This window comes from Convolutriloba macropyga, chromosome 7 (assembly GCF_964194025.1).
Source record: "Convolutriloba macropyga chromosome 7, txConMacr16.3, whole genome shotgun sequence".
Taxonomy (NCBI): Eukaryota; Metazoa; Xenacoelomorpha; order Acoela; family Convolutidae; genus Convolutriloba; species Convolutriloba macropyga.
The window spans coordinates 21,993,364-22,008,092 of record NC_134474.1 but is presented as its reverse complement, the minus strand read 5'-3'; the positions used below and the strand labels follow the sequence as shown (position 1 = coordinate 22,008,092).

At 34.1% G+C, this 14,729-nt stretch overlaps 1 protein-coding gene across 7 annotated transcripts in view; it reads right to left on the bottom strand.

Moving 5' to 3' along the window:
• Window positions 1-14,729, bottom strand: part of LOC142342701 (uncharacterized) — a 257,026-nt gene that overhangs the window by 151,365 nt on the left and 90,932 nt on the right. For all 7 annotated transcript variants that reach the window (XM_075394207.1, XM_075394201.1, XM_075394205.1 and 4 more), the window contains 2 exons: window positions 9,961-10,119; window positions 3,230-3,382 (listed from right to left, as the gene is read on the bottom strand). In XM_075394207.1, coding sequence (XP_075250322.1) covers window positions 3,230-3,382; window positions 9,961-10,119 — 312 coding nt within the window. The remainder of the gene's footprint in view (window positions 1-3,229; window positions 3,383-9,960; window positions 10,120-14,729) is intronic.

Genomic DNA, 14,729 nt, shown 5'->3' with positions numbered 1-14,729 from the left:
ATTGAGCAAGGTGAGCGCGTATTGTGTATATCGTTTTGCTTATAGTAGTGGATAAAACAGGGCTTCCCAGTTAGCGGACGGCTTGGTCCATTTCCCCGAGTTTTTACGAGAGGAAATGGTTTCAAGTTGGCTGGTGGCTGGAAGCCCTGTTTTATCCACTACTTATATATATATATATATATATATATATATATATATCTATCTATCTATCTATCTATCTATCTATCTATCTATCTATCTGTCTATATATATATATATATATATATATATATAAAATATTTATATGCATATGTATTTAAATATGTATATATATATATATATGTATATATATATATATATATATATATATATATATATATTATATATGTATATATATATATATATATATATATATATATATATATATATATATATATATATATATATATTGTAACCCTGTATATCAATTGCTCACAATAAATATTTCGATAATACAAAAAATTACTCTGATTTTAAAATTTTAAAAACTTACAGATTTGATGAAATGTTACTCGTGAAAATTCTAAACATTTTAACGTTAAATGCTGAGGAACTTCTGTTATAGATAATTTTTGAAGATCAAAACCATTAAATTCATAATACGCATTACCCGGGCCGAGGTGTCAACGCTAAAAAACGCAAAATTATGTAAGATTGGCGTTGAATGCGTAGAATTTATGTAAGATCTACGCTTGAGCGTAGATCTTACATAAATTCAACGCATTCAACGCTAATCTTACATAATTTTGCGTTGAATTTTGGCGTAGATCTTACATATTTAGCGTTGAATTTTAGCGTAGATCTTACATAAATTCAACGCATTCAACGCTAATCTTACATAATTTTGCGTTGAATTTTCGCGTAGATCTTACATATTTAGCGTTGAATTTTAGCGTAGATCTTACATTTTTAGCGTTGAATTTAGCGTAGATCTTACATAAATTCAACGCATTCAACGCCAATCTTACATATTTAGCGTTGAATTTAGCGTAGATCTTACATAAATTCAACGCATTCAACGCCAATCTTACATATTTTGCGTTGAAATTTGGCGTAGATCTTACATTTTTAGCGTTGAATTGTAACGTAGATATTACATTTTTAGCGTTTAATTTAGCGTAGATCTTACATAAATTCAACGCTTTCAACACCTATCTTACATTATATTGCGTAGAATTTTGGCGTAGATCTTACATATTTAGCGTTGAATTTAGCGTAGATCTTACATAAATTCAACGCATTCAACGCTAATCTTACATAATTTTGCGTTGAATTTTGGCGTAGATCTTACATCTTTAGCGTTGAATTTTAGCGTAGATCTTACATAATAAGCGTTGAATTTAGCGTAGATCTTACATAAATTCAACGCATTCAACGCTAATCTTACATAATTTTGCGTTGAATTTTGGCGTAGATCTTACATATTTAGCCTTGAATTTTAGCGTAGATCTTACATATTAAGCGTTGAATTTAGCGTAGATCTTATATAAATTCAACGCATTCAACGCTTATCTTACATAAATTTGCGTTGAGTTTTGGCGTAGATCTTACATATTTAGCGTTGAATTTTAGCGTAGATCTTACATATTTAGCGTTGAATTTTAGCGTAGATCTTACATAAATTCAACGCATTCAACGCTAAGTTTACATAATTTTGTGTTGAATTTTGGCGTAGATCTTACATATTTAGCGTTGAATTTTAGCGTAGATCTTACATATTAAGCGTTGAAATTAGCGTAGATCTTACATAAATTCAACGCATTCAACGCTAATCTTACATATTCAGTGTTGAATTGTAGCGTAGATCTTACATATTTAGCGTTGACTTTAGCGTAGATCTTACATAAATTCAACGCTTTGAACACCAATCTTACATATTTTGCGTAGAATTTTGGCGTATATCTTACAAATTAAAGGTTGAATTTTTTGAATTCTATTTCAGACAACTTTATGATTTCAGAAGTTTTTCAATTTTTTTTCAAAAAGTACATTTTTTAACTGTTTCGACCCTATACTGTACAGGTGAGAAAAATCACTTTTTAGTGCTCTTTTATAGTGCAAAATCCTTTTCAGATCATTTTAAGATTTCAAACTTTTTTTCAAATTTTTTCTTCGAAAAATTAATTTTTTCACTATTTCGAAGCCTATACTCAAAAAGTGAGTAACAAGAAGTCAGAAAAAGTCTTTTTTTAGTGCTCTTTTAGAGTGCAAAATCCAATTCAGACCATTTGATGATTTCAATTTTTTTTCGAAAAATTAATTTTTTAACTGTTTCGACGCCTATACTGCACAATTGAGAAAAATGAAGTCAGCAAAAGATAACCAATTGCTCTCTTACGGTGCAAAAACCATTTCAGACCGTTTAAGAATTCAAATTTTTTCCAAAACTTAAAAAAAAATTTAAGTTTTTTACCTGTACTTCTCACATAATAATGCGTCGAATACGTTGAAATTATGTAAGATCTAGGCTAAATTCAATGCAAAATATGTAAGATCTACGCTAAAATCAACGCAAAATATGTAAGATCTACGCTAGGTTCAACGCAAAATATGTAAGATCTACGCTTTATAAGGATTGCGGCTCTTACGATAACCAAGGTACGGTGGCGCAATGGTAGTAGAGGCGACAAGTAAACAGGAGGCCAGTGGTTCGAGTCCCATACCCAGACTTCATTTTTTGTAAGATCAACGCTAAATTCAACGCAAAAATATGTAAGATCTACGCTAAATTCAACGCTAATTATGTAAGATCTACGCTAAATTCAACTCTAATTATGTAAGATCTACGCTAAATTCAACGCTAATTATGTAAGATCTACGCTAAATTCAACGCTAATTATGTAAGATCTACGCTAAATTCAACGCTAATTATGTAAGATCTACGCTAAATTCTACGCTAAATATGTAAGATCTACGCTAAATTCAACGCTAAATATGTAAGATCAGCGGCAACTAGCGTTGACAAGTCTGAAAATTCACCGCCATTTCTTACATAATTTTGCGTTTAATGCGTTGAATTTTTGTCTTTAAATTCAACACATTCAACGCAAAATTATGTAAGAAAATTGCGGTGAATTTTCCGAATTGTCAACGCTAGTTGCCGCTGATCTTACATAATTTTGGCCACATTCCTCGGCCCGGGTAGTTAAATAAAGCTCCCCCACTGCTCATCCCAAAAATTGAATTGATAGTGAGGGTGGAATGTGCTCACCTGTGTAGTCCTCAATGCGCATGTGAACAACAACCAGAACACAGAAAGAGACATCCGTGCAATTGTACGCCTCTCTAGTTTTGTTCACAATCTCAGTTGCGGCAGAGACAACCCGCTCATGGATCTTCATCCTCTTTCTGAACTCCGATAATACTGAAATAAACCGGGTTACCCTCATACACCAAAAAAACGTATAACTACATCTTCATATAATGACTATGAACAGTTGTAGTCCTAGAACGTTAAAAAAGTTTGAGGAAATTTATATTTTATGAAAATTTTTCATTACTTTTCATGAAACTTCATGAAAAGGAGAGAAAATTATATTTCAAAAAAACTAAATTGAATATGAGCCAGACAAAAATGTAAAAAAGAACAAAAACTGACCAATGTTTAATCAAAATTGTCATTTTTCTCATAAACCCTAATGAATTTTTAAAATTTTTAATTTTCGTACATCTATTTTAGGCAGTGACACAAAACGGTGTTATTGATGCTTTTTGTTGTCTGAAAGAAATTTTGCTTTTCCACGTGATTGCTTAATGTGATCTATTCTGTTTTGCCCCCCCCCCCCAGCTTAGTGAGCACAAATCTTTTATGATCCCCAGGCGCACGTGCTATTCTTTAACATAGTATCGTGCTACATAACAACATATAATTTGTAACTGAGGGTCATAAAGAATACGGGGGGGGGGGGCGAAACAGAATAGATCCGCTTATTGGGTACACCTAAATTGGCTGCCCAGGGCAAGGTTTTTGCATGCTGACCTCTTCGATGAACCTAAAATTTTCACCATACGGTACCGTTGGCCACCTTTTTCACTGACCCCGCAGGTAGAGTTGCAAGCTGAAAATGGCAATATTTGCCAATTTAAAGCAAATTTGAAGTGCAATTCCAGCTAGAAGAAAGAACAGAGAACTGGAAACTAAAACTAATGAAACTAAAACTAATGAAACTCCGATCTTATTAATTTGCTTCGTATAGTTATATATTATAATTCATGTCATTATAATTCATGTCATTTATTTATAAATTCATGTCATCTTTTCCTTCATTTATAAATTCATGTCATTTTTTTCTTTCCTTTTTTCCTTCAAAGGATGAGTGCAAATAGTGCAAAGGATGAGTTATGATAAAAAGAGATGAGTGCATGGATTTAATAAAAGAGATGCGAGTGCATGGATTTAATAAAAGAGTTATAGTTTGTAGTAGAGCGAAAACAATTAGGGGCAATTATCTCGCGTTAGCAGATTGAATTTGTTCACCCTCAAGTGGTTTGTAATTACGCCTGGCCAGATCAAAATCACACTGGCGCTCTTTATGTGCATCTTAAGAGCAATCTGTTGCAAGTACATGTACATGTAAGATATATTAGGCGAGAAAGAATGTGCATAAAATTTGCATGCATATGACTCATTAAGTTGATAAACTACAGCCTATACATAACAGAAAGTGACATGCACATAATAATGATCTTCAAAAAATGGATGATGCAAATTGTACTGATTCAGGGCTGCAAAGCTCCGTTAGGTAGCTCCGGAGTGCCTACAAATTTAGAAGGTGAGTACGGTGAAAGTGGTGTAATTTTGTCAGACATGCGGTTTTTAGCGGTGAAGTTATTTCATCTCAATCATTGGAATTTTCACAAAAATTAACCTCAGTAACAGGCCTCAGAACTTGTGACATCTGCATATCAGTCACTTCTGACTCTAAGTCACTTGTGATCCCTTTTCACCACTATTCATTCTTACTACTTTTGTTGTTTAGCACCCAACTGGTGAAAAAACTAAGCATGTTTCCCACGCTTAATATATTTACATAGGAAAAGTGAAATCTGGTATTAAAAACGAGTAAAATTGCTCAAAAATTTGGTGTAGACGCCCGTAATGTTAGTTTAGAAAACAACGTAAACTTATCTCAAATAAATTTCCTTTTCCAGAAATCATAACACCGCTTTCCCTTCAAATAAAGCGTTGATTAATACCACAGCAGTTTTTTTATTATCATAGAATCGAAGCTGATTTGTTCAACGGAAGCATCGAACAGTGAGTGCATTTAAATGAGACATAAATTGAGCAGACAGGACAAACTTTTCTCAATGAGAACTCCGTTAGTCGTCTTCAGCGCAAACTCGGAATCCGCCGAAATATTCAGCACGTTGCACAATTCTACTGCGTAAGTCCACATTTTTCTGGCGAGGTGCCCAAAGCTTGTTCCAGTGTGTTGCTGGCCTCGCAACATTTTTTATTATTGCGATGCATATAAAATACTGGCCGTATTATTGCGATGCATATAAAATATTTAGCGTAGTGTGAGTCCTCATGGACCTCTTAAATGGATGAATTGTTGGAATGTCTGAATTCCGCCACTGTGTTGTAGCTCTGATCTCTCATTATTTACAAACACAACAACCAAACAAGTTCAAAAAAAGTTCAAACTCAGCCAATTAACGCAATTTTTAGAAACTGAAGTTCATGACTGAAAACAAAAAGGTCCTGGAATCGATTAAGTTTGTCAGATGCGTTTTTCATATGATTGTTGATGTGTCGACCAACAATCTGTTCTTCTGATCAGGTTTGTCGATGTTCCTATAATTTTCCTATCTGCAGTTGTTCAACAAGTTTCAGGCTATAATTCCGCATAACGATAAGAGGCAAGTTGTTTTTCCCATATATGGTTTCAGATATAGATTCAGTTGTTGAGTAATTCCTTGTGTCAGATTTTCATATTTCTGACCCAAATTACTTGAAAGGGACGAACGAACCTTGAATCTAGAGCAACACTTCAGAAGCGCATAATGAAACTTAAAACTTAAAAGCAGTTTCATGTTTCTTCATATAAAAGAACTGAAAAAAGGAGGCTTTATTAAGACAGTATCGTCATATTTTAAGAGATTCAGAGTAAAAAAAAATCATAAATGAACAACACTTAAGTTTGAGGCTGCATCCACTGTATTGATTGAGTAATTTGTTTTAATCTTGGCTAGAAATCCACACGCCCACCTGATCTTGAAACTACGTGTTATTTAAGCTACTGATCAGTTTGAGATTATGTAAGGAAGCGATAGACAGTAGTGTATCAAGACAAACCTAAAACAGTCTTGTTAGTAGTATATATTCTGCTACAAACTATTCACCCTGAACTATCAAGTATATCTGAACAGTTCGTAAATGATAAAATATAGCTGAAAATTTTGGTAATATGCTTAACATTATAAAAGGTATTAAAAACCAGCCTGAAACTGAAACAATGAATTATCAGAGAATGTTAACCAGATACAGAAAAAATTCGCATACATTAGAGATAACAGAAAACATACTTAAATCTATAGTAACAGCTGGGACATTATCATCAGTTGCATTAACATATAAATGTAGACCAGGTTTCACACCATCAGCATTTGCAACATCCATAGTATGTGGTACATTTTCAAAAATGTTTGTTAATACTAAGGTAAAATATAAACTCATAACGTATTCTCAGATGATGATTCTAACTAAAAATTTTGTGATATACTTCATCTTTTGCATAGCAAATCCATTAAAGATAGTAATATCAAAAGTGATGAGCTAGTTAAAGTCTATGATGAACACAAGAAAAGTAATAATTTAGAATCTAATGTTTTCAGAAATCAAGGTGTTCTGACCTAAATATTTCAATATTGCCCTTGCCCGTTTGTTACTTTCTCGTCCAACCTATGTAAAATACCATTAACTTTCCGTAAACTCTTTATCTGTAGTAGCATACTTAATTAATGCAGGAGTTGAAGATAATAATTGAATGTTATTTTTAGTTGCAATTGATGTACGAATATAAATTAATATTTCGAATGCTCTAACTAGCCTATTTTGATTCCAAAATTAATGGTTGCCCACCTACATTCTTAATGAAATCTTTCAGCTCGTCAGCTTCTTTTATTGTTTCAGATAAAGTCATTGATTTATTTCCTTTACAATTTTCACAAAGGCTTTTTATTTTTTTGAATTCCCTTAGAAGTCATTACGACATGAATATAAGTTGCAACTGAATAACGTCTGCCGCCAATACAATCTGATCAATTTTAAATTTTTTTAGTTGTAAGAAAACAGCTAAAGTTTCACTAAAGTTTCACTAAAGTTTCACTGGAAAATAAAAGGCTGAACTCAGGCTTTAATTGTGCAATAGGTTTTTTGAAAATACAAAACTAGAATAATTGAATAGATAGACTTGGGTCATAAGTCATCTAGCTGGCTAAATCAACCATCTCATTCCTATCACTACTAACACTAATAAATTTTCTTGTTAAAACTAATGCATTACAGCATTACAAATAGTATCAGTAACAGTTCTAGCACACTTGAAGATTAACTGATTACGTTGTGAACAACATGATTATATATTTTGTATATGGCTTAATGTAATGTGGCAGTCAATTATAACCTTAGGGGAATTTAGTAGTTTCTCTGAAAACCTCATTGTGATTTTGTTATTTATTTAATTTTCATTGTACAGCCGGCGTAAAACTCACTTCCAATCTTAAATTAGCATTCAGGTAGATCCCTTTACTTGTGATACATTAGTTTGTTACAAAAATCAGATGACTATCTGCTGCAATATGATTTCCTTTAAGTTGAGTGTCTTTAGTACCTTGATTTCTATTAAAAGAAACCTGGTTCAAAATCGTCATCAGTTTTGTTAAATAATTTAAAATAATTTGGTTTGAAAACAATTTTCTCATTCAAGTGATCTTCCACAACTAGTTTCAAATTTAACTGTCCTTAAAAAAGCAAATAAACCAAAACTTTAAAATTCTAATATTAGCATGATTATGTTATAATCCACCAGCAAAATCTAATTCAAAAAGATCAATTTCAAAAATTAAATACTGTATAGATAAAAAGAAAACAGCTATTAATAGTGTTAACAGTATTCTTTATCGCAAGATTGTGGTTTCTTTTTTTATTTTATGACTATAATTATTATTATCAAAAAGTTGCATCTATGTTGGTAAGGAGTATAAAAAGTATATACTCTACAATGCAAATCCCTTGATTGCTAAAACAAAAAAAAATTGAACAGAAAGAGATTCTGAACTACAGGATTTAAAATTTTGTTAATGAAAAATTTGTGTTGAATATGAATAGACGTATAACAATTTTAAATGAAGAAAAAAACTTGATTAACACAATTTTTTGATTAATGTAATCAAAAGGATGGATCTTGTGTTGTAATATAAAAAGACATAAAATCAAAAATTTTATTGGTTTTTATTTTAAAAATAAACTTGAGAGTCCAGTTGAACCTAAACATGAAGTCACTAATGCTTTACCTATAATTGTTTTTTCTTGGGACGATATACACTATGGTACCAAAAAGCTACGTACAGCATGATTTCTTCTTTTAAAGCGTGATTCGTGCTTCATAAGCATGATTTGCGCTAAGGCGTGAAATTTAGAAGTTTTAAAAGAAATTTCATTTTCTTTTTCTTCGCTTAAACAGAAAAGATGGTTAAACCGTTCCTCCACCGTTCGCCAAGTTGTTACGCTACAAGATGTCGGATTTTCATGATCTAAAATACAAAAACAACTCAAATTGAAGTCAAGATCCAGTGCACAGTGTGCATGCAAACGTTACTTGAAAAATAACAGTTTCGAGGATCAAAGATCCCAAAACCTAACTGGAACGCATCAGAGTGGCTCAAAACGCTTTTTCTTGATAGAATACAGTTTCCAGAGGTACAGCTAGACGAATTCTCAGAAATTATGGCGGTTTTTTAAGAAATGCTGGCAAAAAAGGCAGTTTGAAGACGAAAAGCAAGTGTTTTTGTTCCAAATCGTTTATCAATATACTAAAGAAGCCGTTCTCTTTCTGGCAGAATGTTTGTTTTACTGATGCACATCTCCAGCAACGAAATTGCTAGTTTTTCGAAGAAATGGAACGAGATTTCTTGAAAAAAAAAACAAAAAATTTGAGTTCGCTCAAACGATCACTTATGTTTTGTGGTGCAAAACAATAAGAGGGACGGAAATTGTTTGCTAAGTGTCTAGACAAGCTAAACGCTCTCGGTCATTTGAAAATTTTGAAAATTTACGAAGAAAAAATGCATTTCCTGAACACTATTTTTCAACAAGATAATGCTCCTGTGCATATGTCGAAGATTATCAGCAATTTTATCCTAAAAAATGAAAGAAAGGTACACGAATGGCCGGCATACAGCCCAGATCTGAACTCTATTGAAAATTTATGGGCAATTTTAAATCAACGATTACGAAAACAGACATTTTTTTGGGAAAATTTAGAAGAAAATGTGTATGAAATTTGGAAAGAAATTAACCCAGACGTCGTGAGAACCCTGTATGAAAACTATACAAACCGTCTTCTAGACGTCAAAAAAGCTAAAGGTGTAATGACACGTTATTAGAGAACAAAATCTGAACTGAAAATGTTATATTACTTGATGTTTGTATTGCTTTATAAAAAATCTTTAGGTGTACGTAGCTTTTTGGTACCATAGTGTATATCGAACAGCAATTTCAAATGACAAAAAGTTTTATCGAGACCTGGCAGGATTTTGTCAAGAGCTGTCAGGAAATTTTCTTGTTTTATCTTGATAAGATCTTACCAAGATCTTATAAAATTTACAGAGAGATGGTTTTAACTCAAGTTTGCAAGATAATCCAAATTTTGCATGATATGTCAAGATTTTTTCTTACCAAGCTGTATCAAGTTTCGATTCATTGTGTAGACTTACTTTCGACAAGCCAGGGAAGGAATTGAGGAAAATCATTCAGTTGTACTCGCTTTCCTTTCAGAGCAGACGGATATTTTCCATACAGAGAGATCCCTTTCTTCCATAATTGCTCTCTCTTAAAATATATCGTGTCTTTCTTTCGTGCAGTCAACCGACATCCTAGAATAATAAATAGAGATTTACAACAAAATCGCTCCAGCAATTTGACTGAGCAAAAATGGTGTCATGCAGGACAAAATACACAATGCCAATATACCCAATGTGATAAAATACGCAATATATACTCAATGTTTAATCCTAAAACTGAAATTAACGGAAAGATTATTTAGCTTAATATTTAGCTAAGTGCATTTGGTCATGCATCAGCGGCTCGTGGGACTTGATATGAAACTGTCACAACCGAATATGAAACTGTCACAACCGAATATGAAACTAAATTATCCGCGTAAGTTTGAAATATCACTTGAAAAACCGAGATTCGAGCTAAATTATAATTGCATTACTGAAAGAAAAGACGGAATAAGGTATAAATTGAGTATAATGCGGCATTGGTTATATTATCTTGGAAAATTATCCGTTAAAGTTTCAAGAGCAGGCTGCATCCTTTGTAGACTAGTCGAAGAACTTGACATTATAACGCCAAAAGGTTTCTAGAGTGCAATTTAGAAAATAACAACTACACTCGGTAACGTGGGTTTGCACATAATTTTTGAACCCTGCTCATCCAGAGTTTTGACTTAACTGTCTTCCAAATTAGGAAAAGATTGAAAAATTTCAAAAAAATGCATTTTTTTGAAAATAAATGGTGTAGGACTGTAAATTGCGTTAAACTCAAACCATCAAATGAATTTAATAATGCCGCTCAAAATGTCCGACGAGAAATGCCATCAACGAGACAAAGCAAACAACAAAAATCTCATAGCAAAAACAATCATTAATTACGATCAGAGCTCAATGTTCATTCAAAAAACAAAACGCTCAACAAAGTTAATATTAATTTTAGTTCAATAAAACGGACATGGGACCTGTCCTTAATGAGACAGGGTAGAAAATAAAAAAGATTTATAAAGTTAACACTGAAAAAATCTTTTTCTTTTCAGTGGACTTTAACACTGGTATTTTGTTCTGCTTCTGTAAATACAGAAGCAGCACCGAAGCCAGACAGAACAACTGTGCACCAGAGCAATCCAACTTAAGAAAGAGTTGAAAAACTGACTAAAGGTTTAGGAACTTTGTCAACTCTTAAGATAAAGCATTATGGCAGCTGGAGTATATTGCCACATTAATTGGTTGAAGGAAGCCAGGTAGCCTTAGTGTAATTGTCCTGTTCCCATTAGCCATGACAAAAAGTGGGGTTATTAGGTTTGCGTTCCCTTTCAAAATTATGAATCATCATTTTTCCAAAACCATGCAGGTTTATCGGGGATTTGTGGTTGTTGATAAACGTAAAAAAAGAAGTAGCATACATGCTGACTAGATTATAAGCCGTAATGAACAATAGAGTTGCACGTAGAGATTAAGAGGCAAAAAAACAGACTTATGAAAAGACTAATGATGAACCCATGACAAAATTTTGCTCAACTTTAATTGTTTATGAAAAGACTAACGGTGGAACCATGGAAAGACATGAAATCGATTTTGTTGGTTGTGAAAAAACAAATGGTGGACCCATGGAAAGACATTGTTCGTCTGTAATTGGCTATGATAGGACCCCTAGCTGGACAATGAAAACCTTTTTGAGTCTAGGTAATTGTTTTTGCAAACATTGGGTCGAGCTTAATTCCAGCTCCAACTTTGGGTCCAGCTAGAGTCTTTCGTAAAGTTTTGGGCCGAGCTAAAATCCTTCGAGAAAATTTGGAGTCCAGTTCCAGTCTTTTGAGAAAAATGTGAGTCGAGCTAAAGTCTAGCATGACTTCAAAATCAGCTAACGTCTCCTCATAGCTGAAATGAGTCGAGTACGGTCTTTTCATAATACATTTTGGTCGAGCGTTGTCGTTTCTTAAGTGTGTACTTAGGCCTGGGGAGTGATCAAAACAACATTTCATAGGACCTGACAAACCGGTCCCTGGAATCAACACAGTTTAAGTAAAACGGATCTAATCCAACGCAATCAGATTAATCCACCGAAGAGAAAAAACCGTTACACTATCTTAAAAAGGGTTTATTTGATGCTTTTGGAATTTGTTATCTTATTCGGCAAATCTAGTTGAACCCAAGTTATTGAGCAGTCGTATATCTGCTTCGACGGCAATTTTGTCATCAAAAACCCAAACCTTAATAATTTTGCTAGTAGAAGATCACGTTCGAGAAAAAATGGTCACGTTCGTCAAGTTTGACAACGAGGAAATCAGAAAACTCTAAATTGCATTCATTCTTGGAAATTTTTTTTTTTCAAAAACCAGACAAACACTCTTTAAGCTTCGGAGTTTTAGCAAAGTAAAAAATGTTTTGGTCTTCATACTAGCTTCAAGTTCTGCTTCATGCCATAAAAACCTTGCCCCAAGCGTTATATGACTATTACAAAAAATAGATTTAAACATTACTCTGTCTGATATTTGCCGGGAAAGAAAGAAAAACTGCACAATTGCAATTGAATCATTTCTATTATGATATAAAGAGCCCAGTTCTATGGCATGATGTGATGAACGAACAAATCATTGCCTCTCAAAGCAATAAAAATAGAGCATTAACAGAGACACAGCTCAACTCAGCGCTCGAAAAAATCAGAAGCGTATAGAACCTGCAGTTTCTCTAGTCCTAATACTTAAGCTCAACCGTAGAACTCTAATTACTTGCAATAAAGTGAAAATTAAAGTGCCCAAACGTAAACAGAAAGCCCCTAGTATACACAGAGAATAGAGAGCACCACATCAGAACTTTTTATTTACTTGAGCTGGAAACCCTGACAATAGTGTCAGCGCATAAGAAAAACCTCCGGTCCTTAATCAGACGTTCCCGAACGAAAAATCTAAGCCTTGTTGGACAAACTTTTTGTATCCGTCGTGCGTTTGAGAAGTTGAAACTTACTGATACCTTTGATCAAATAAATTTCGGTTAGATTTGCATTACTGTTGGAGTACACCTGCCCACTTGTGGTGTCACTTAGATTAAAGACGAGTTAAGGATTAGTTTGTTGTTGGATGTCTTCAAAAGTTCTTTAATATAATTTTCGCTCTTTCAATTAATTTAGATAAAACAAAATTTTCGGTATGCTTTTTCCATAGTCAATTTCATTTCATTTTAAAAAACTTTTTTTCATCCCTCTTGCTTCCATTTTGCTGTATCTCCTTCTTTTTTTTCCAGTTTTTCTGTTGTATGTAGTACTTTGAGTTTTTCGGCAGAAAAATTCACGTCGCTGCTAGTCTTCTGGATGGTTGTTTAGTCTTCCAGCTTGATAGCGTTTGACTTAAGTTTGTTCTTGAGTTAAGCCAGGTTTGTTTTGCAATTTTAACAAAATTATGTTGCTTTCATTTTGTTGTTGCTTGTTTAATTTTTTGGTAGTATTTTTTTTTGTTGTCTGATTATGGCCTTTTTTTAGGTTGTGACACAAAATGATTCTGGTTTTACGACTTGTAAGTTTCTTGAATGTTTTCAAATTTTATCAATCGACTGCTTTACCTTCAATTTGTTGCTGGTGGATGAAACCCCAAAACGATTTGTGCTAGTTTGTCTTGTTGTAGGTTCGCTCTTCTTTCCGAAGGTTGGTTTTAAGCTTCTTTTGAAGTTACAGCTAGGTTTTTCGGTTGAGTTTGTTGTGGTGAGCTGCTAGCATATATCTTCCTGCCTCTTTACCTGCTGATTGCTTTTTTCCTGACGGTCTTTTCCAATCTTCCCGTTTTGTAAAGCGATGTCTGCTCGACAATTCCCTTTCGTCCGCTTGTCTTCCCGTTCCGCTGTGCGCTGCTCGTTCCACGTCGCCTCGTTTTCTTGCGCTGTTTGCCACTCCCGTCGCCCAACTTTTCCGCTCCGTCGATCCCATTGCTCTCCAGTCGTGTGTCTTTTGCCCGGCGTGCGTTTCTGTCCCTCCAGTCCCGTTTCACATTTCGCTTGGCAACGTGCACTACTGTATGTTTCGCTGCAGTTCCTTCGTCGGGTACTTCTGAATCCAACAAAAACATTGTTTTTTGTCAGTTTCCTTGGCAAATGATTCTCCTAGGGTTTGGTCTAACCGATTATCGTTTTTGAGTGTGTTTGTATGCTCACTCTCTAATAGCGAATAATCCTTTTGGTTCCTCTTTTTTGTAAGATCGAGAATACCCTACAGGAAGAGTTTAATAGATTGTATAGTGCATGAACAACGTTGGCGCCTGACCTACGGAATATCCAGGATGAACTAGACAATGCCACAGCTAGAAGGATAGGCATGTCATGGTCTCATTCTAAAGAGCAAAGCTGTTTTTTGTGAAACTCATAGAGAAGATCGAGGAGCTATTTTAAACTACAGTGCAGGCTGGAACACCTGAGTCTTCCACACATGAGAATCTTGAGTACTGGCTCAACAGTTTCCCTAGCAAAACTGACAAGAATACAATGATTCTGTTGAAGACAAAGACAGAGAGAGAGAGAGAGAGAGAGAGAGAGAGAGAGCGAGAGCGAGAGCGAGAAGAGAGAGAGAAAGCACCACAGGAAACCAAGTCACGCCAAGTCTCTTCGGTAAATTCTGCCTTGAAACAATAACTGACTGCCATTTTTAATGACATCAATGCAGTTGAAATTAATTTGCCGTACACCTTCAACGCAGCAGCGTTATCAAGTGCCAACGAAAAAGT